The sequence below is a fragment of the Trichechus manatus genome, unplaced genomic scaffold (assembly GCF_000243295.1).
Source record: "Trichechus manatus latirostris isolate Lorelei unplaced genomic scaffold, TriManLat1.0 scaffold00317, whole genome shotgun sequence".
Classification (NCBI taxonomy): Eukaryota; Metazoa; Chordata; class Mammalia; order Sirenia; family Trichechidae; genus Trichechus; species Trichechus manatus.
The window spans coordinates 849,360-854,992 of NW_004444253.1; the positions used below are offsets into that span (position 1 = coordinate 849,360).

At 64.7% G+C, this 5,633-nt stretch overlaps 1 protein-coding gene across 1 annotated transcript in view; it reads right to left on the reverse strand.

Annotated features, from left to right (window-relative positions):
• Positions 1–4,158: 4,158 nt before the first annotated feature.
• Positions 4,159–5,633, reverse strand: part of SLC34A3 (solute carrier family 34 member 3) — a 5,135-nt gene continuing 3,660 nt past the window's right edge. The window contains exons 11-12 of the mRNA XM_023725481.1: positions 5,397–5,521; positions 4,159–4,623 (exon numbers count right to left, since the gene is read on the reverse strand). Coding sequence (XP_023581249.1) covers positions 4,159–4,623; positions 5,397–5,521 — 590 coding nt within the window. The remainder of the gene's footprint in view (positions 4,624–5,396; positions 5,522–5,633) is intronic.

The window sequence follows — 5,633 nt, forward strand, 5'->3', positions numbered from 1 at the left end:
GCGGGCTTCCGGCCGGGCGGCGGGGGATACAGCCCGTGTGGGGCGGCGTGGGCCAGGGCAGGCCCAGAGAGGTCATGGCGTGCCTGGTCCCAGAGCGGAAGCCGAGGAGGGTCTGGGCTCGGGGAACGGAGGGAGGGCGGCGCCCCGAGTCCGAAGTTACGGCCTGGCTGGGCCCTCGCGCGCGCGCCGTAGCGCGTCACTGCAGCCCCGGGTGCGGCGTCGTGTCGAGGCCGACGCGCCGGCCTCGGGCGGCGAGTCTGGCTGCCCTTGGGCCCAGCACGTGCTCCTTCTCCAGGGTGGCTCTTTCGGGTCGGCACGGAACCGAGACCAGTGCGCCAGCTGGTGTCTGCGCTGTGCGGGAGCCCTGGGGGTGGGGGCGGCTGGGTTCAGGGAGGCAAGCCCGCCGGGCTGGGGCCACCCTGGAGAGGTCCCTGCGCGGGCGAGCCCCTGGAGGTCTTCAGGCAGGGAGGGGCACGTTGCTATTAACGCTAAAAAATAAACAAGGCGCCGGTGCCAAAGGGGCGGTGGCGCTGGGACAGGAGTGCTGGTGGAGGAGGGGACCTTTCTCTCCCCCTGCACCCCCAACAGCGGAGACCAATGGAGGTGAGGCGGGAGGCTCCCTGCCTCCCTTGGCTGCTCCGCACGCCCCGCGACCCTCGCAGTCAGGTGAGGGGCGCACCTGGGGCCGAGTTTGGCCCTTGCCCCGCCGGCTGCTTTTGAAGACGCAGCGCCCGTGGGTGCGGGGTGCCCGAGTACTAGCGCAGGGGCCGCCTCCTCCTCCCCCTCAGTTGCTCCCCGGGAGCGATTACGACGAGCGGATCCGGCCGAGGCCGGGGGCCCTGCCCCTGGCAGCTGCTCGCGGGCTGTGTTTGTAGAGACGCTGGCCCGGCGCCCGTCGCCTTGGTGCCCGTGCTCCAGGAGCGCACCGGGCTGCCTGGAGACCAGGGCGGCGTCCGAGCGCGGGACCTCCCTCCGGGAGCATGGGATCCTTCTCTGGGCTCCATGGCTCAGCCCCAACCACAGCTCAGCACGCCTGAGCTGAGAAGTGCTTATATTTTCCCCTAATTTATATCGGGGGTGGGGAGACTTTATAAAGGAATAACAGTTAAATTTAATTACATGTGGTTGCACCTTTAATCAATTATTTTTTTAAAAAACTACACATTTGCATTGTATTTTTGTAAAGTTTTAGAAACAATAAGATACACCGTTGGGACTGCCCTGAACAGTCTCCCTTGTTTTGTTGGGGGTGGGGGAGGGGAGTGGGGACCAGGGTGTCTCTGGATTCTGGTTTTCTTGAACTTCTCAGCCCCTTGGCTTCCTGACTCAGGGTGTCGGGGGCAATACCTGCTGCTCTGTTTCTTCCTCGGGGGAGCACTGTCCCTTCTTCAGGGTTAATTAAGCATACTCTTGTGTGGTTCCAAGGACAGAAACAGGTCATCTTTGGGTCAGAGTCTCCAGGACAAGCAGCAGCCCAACGTAGAGGCCAGCGTTTCTGTCCACTGAGAGTGTGCAGCTGTGCTCACCCTGAGTCTCTTGGCCAATGCCCGCTGTTCTGGCCTGGGGGCGAGTTGGTCTGTCAATGTGCTCCACAGTCCCCACAGGGCCAGGTAACCACTCCCTCCCCACTGGCCACCTAGGAAGGCAGGTCTGGCTTCTGTTGACCACCCAAGACAGGTCGTGTCCTTTGGAGGGTAAGGAGGGTCATCCTGTCCTTCTGGGGTCCTCACGATGCCCACAGCTTTCCCTTGACTTGGCTGCAAAGTCGTTTAGCTGCCCAAGCAGTAGGCAGAACACTGAGTTGTCACAAATCCGGGGTTGGGGGGTGGGGAAGCTCTGATTTCTTCTCTCAGCCTGCCGGGGTTGCTCCTGGAGGTGTTTGGACTCCCCCGCCCCGCCCCATTCCTGCCTCTTTTCAGACTTCCCTGCCCCTCATGCTGTGCAGCCTGAGGCCTCAGCACTGGGAAAAGCCGCTGCTAACTGACAGGTCCCCTGGGGCTATGAGGTCAGCATGTCACCTCCGTTTTGCAGGTGATACACAGAGGCTGTGGGAGTGAGCCAGTGCCCTCCATGGACCAGGTGTCCTCCCCCACGTTGTCCTGGCGTGGTGAATGCTGGCTGGGACAGGACACTGGGGGCCTGCAGCTGCGGCACGGAGCTGGTGGGGAGAGGGCCTGGAATTCCCCACCTGGAGCCAACCATGGGACCCCAGTCTGGAGAGATGAGCCGTGTGGGCAGGAGGGCAGCCTCTGGGACCTGGGCCCGGTAGGGGTCTGTGGCTGGTGGAACACAGAGCAGGGATGGCTGGAGGCAGGGAAGCCCAGGCAGGAGGTGCCCTGGATCCGGTGTCCTGGCTGTGGGAGTGCTGGCCAGCCCCTCCCACCGTGCCGGCAGCTGTTGGCGGAGTCCTCAAGGACGGCTCTGTTTACCCGTGGCCATGGTCCCAGCGGGAGGGTGCGTTACCTCCGGCCTCAAAGGACCCAGCGGTCAGCCTTTGTGGGCAGCCTCACCCGCTCCGGAAGGAGGGGTGTCCGGAGCACTTTCCTCCCCCTCTCCTTGAGGGCCTCACTGCCTCCCTGAGGCCCCTCACCCTCCCCAGGGCACTGGCCAGGCCTGGCCCCTTCCCAGGGGATGGAAGAGGGTACCACAAGGCCAGTGGGTGGGACCAAAACTGGGGTGCAGAGCTGGCCATGGGGCCCTGGCTCTTGCTGGAGTCCACTCGTGAGGGCCCCACAATTCCCAGAGCAGTGTCACCTCCCCTGGTTAGCCAGGCAGAACCCTAGGCTCTGGAGGCCCTCGCAAGCAGGGCTATAGGGGACTGGGGGGCTGAGGAGACAGAGAGAGCCTGGGGAACACTGGGGGGCCGAGGGGACAGAGAGCCTGGGAGACACTGGGGGTAACTGGAGGAGACTCAGGGAAGTTGAGGGGGTCCAAGATGGAATAAAGAGACAAGACTTCAGCAAGAAATGGCCCTGGTCTCCTTGACCAGCTTCCCCTGCCCTCCATCTGGCAAACCTGGGCTCCCAGGAGGGGTGGGAGGAGAGGTGGGTCTCCTGCATCAGGGCAGTGGGTGGCCCTGGAATTAGGGGAGGATTCCGGCCACAGCATCGGACTGTAGGAACATGCTGGACAGACGAGCCCTGAGGGAGGGTCAGTCTGTCTGTTTGTCTGCGCACATGCCCTGGCTAAAGGAACAGGTTCTGGAGTGACGGACATAATTCACTTAGAGCTTTCCTCCTTGTGGGAACCCTGGGGTCAGCTGGAGTGTGAGCAGCCCTGGGTGCGAGGCAGTGGCTGGCGCTCCCCCAGTGTCTACTTACCCACTGGCCAAGGACAAGCCTTCCTGTGGAAACCTGATCATGGGCAGCGGGGCACCAGGCCTGCACTCCCCCCGGGCCCACCTGCTCTGGGGGCATGTCCTGGGCAGGCGCACCCCCAGGTGCAGGATCTCAGAAGGTACTGCAGACCTGGAAGAGGGTTAGCAAGGCCGGTGGCTCAAGGTATGAGGTCCAGGTGCAGTGGCCCCGCCAGCAGGACTGGCTTCTGGGTAGGTGTCGGGAGCCGTGTGGCACCCCCTGGTGGCTTGGGCAGGCACAGGCGGGGTATGCCTGGGAAACTGTAGCCCAGGGGTCTCCCACCCCCTGCCCACCCTTGGCAGCCCCCCACAGCCTAGGATAGGTTCCTGGAGCCCCACCCAGAAAGAGGGTTCTAGAGAGAGACAGAACCAAACCGGACGGGGATGCTTTGGGGACAACCCTGTCCTTGTGACCCCCCTCCAGTGCACTCTTTGTCTCCCCCCATCCCAAACCTGGCAGGACCTAAGGCCTCAGCCCATGACATCCTGCAGACTGACCACCACGAGTGGGGCTGGGCACGCAAAGGGGCTTCTTCGTCCTGGCCGTGGCCCTCCAGGAACCCCAGGGGTGGCAGGGCTGGGAAAGCGCGGTGGGTGGGAGTGGGTCTTCCATCTCGCCTCCCACACAGGAGTGGGCAAAGACCACCGAGGCTGGGCCACAGCTTCCTTTATTTGCAAAGAAGGGGAGGCAGGTGACTCAGAGCTCTGCGGCTCCGGGGACCCCAGAGGCACTGGGCAGGCGGACTCTCCACAGCCCGGGGGGCCAGTGGAGGCCAGGGACGGGTTGTTGGGGTGGCTGCCCCTCACAGGTGCTGGGAGGCCAGCACCTCGGGGTTCTCGTAGCAGTGGGCCTCTTTGGGGGAGACGTGAGGGGCACCGCAGGCCTGGCAGGGACAGCAGTGGGTGACCAGCCCGTCCCAGGGTTCCAGGGAGCGCAGCCAGCGGGGGAGCCAGGCCCAGGAGCGCAAGCAGTGGGGCAGCCAGGCTGGCCGGTGCTGCTGCAAAACGCTGACGAGAACGACTAGGAGCAGCAATCCCACCAGGGGCCCCCCGACCATGGCCAGCATCCCGCCGCCTGCAAGGGAGAGCCCGAAGGCCGCCAGCGGCAGCAGCAGGAAGGTGAGCAGCAGGTACACAATGGCCACCCAGCGGTAGCGGGCGGTCAGGTCCCCGAAATACTTGGCCATTGGGATGGGCAGCCGCAAGGCAGGCACCGTGTACCACAGCAGGATGCCGGCCAGGTTGAAGAAGAAGTGGATGAGGGCCACCTGGCGGGCGGGGGACAGGTCAGGAACCAGGCCCGGTGAGGCAGGGCCACCCTGAACTATCAGGACCCCCACCCGCTCCCCCAGAAACAAGGGCCCCAAGTCTGAAGCTTGTCTGCCGTCTGGCTCAGTGGCTGAGCTGAAACCACCTGGGAGGGGCGGACTCCATCTCACACTCCAGGGGTGGTGGGGGCCCAGTCCGACACTTCAGTGGGTCAATGCTGTCACTGCTCTCACGGCGATCTCCTGCTGTGGTTCTGACCCTCTCCTGGGCTGACTGGGCATTGCCTGCGCCCCACACCTAGGAGACGCGCCCCCCTCCCCGCCCCCAGCCTTTTCCTTCTCTGAGGGAGCTTTCCACCCAGCCCCTGTTCTGGCCGTGGCTCCTGTTGGGAGGAGGGAACACAGAGCCTGCAGGACTCAGGGCTCAGAGGAGTCAGGGGCCTGGGCTTGGGGCTCTGAGTGCACAGAGACGGTCAGAGGTCAGAGGCAAGGGTGCAGGCTGGAGTCGGGAGGGCTTGTCTCCTCTTGCGGGCAGCTGAGAGACACGGTGGCGCCAGGCAGCAGCCCAGCATGATTGGGGTTTCAGAAGGCGAACCTGTCAGGGCACTCAGGTGGAGGTGGCCATGGCCAGCCAGGGGCCCTAGGGCAGGCTACTCGCCTCCTGCCCACAGGGCTGCACACAAGGGGACTGGCTTCGAGCGGCAGCCCCAGACTGGTGCTGGCAGGGGTTCTGGGGGGCTGGGGGCCAGCCTCGGGGTGGCCATGGGCTGTACCTGGACGGCGCTGAGCAACATGTCTGAGGGGCTGGCCAGGGCAGCCAGCAGGGCCGTGGTGGTGGTGCCAATGTTGGAGCCCAGAAAGAGGGGGTAGGCCCGCTCCATGCTGATCACCCCGACCCCTGGGGGAGGCGAGGGTCACTACAGGGCCCTGGCCCAAGTCCCCTCGCCCCTGCCCTGCTGCGGCCACCGTGGAGCAGAGCCGTGCCTGCTCCTGCCTGAACCCCGGCCTGC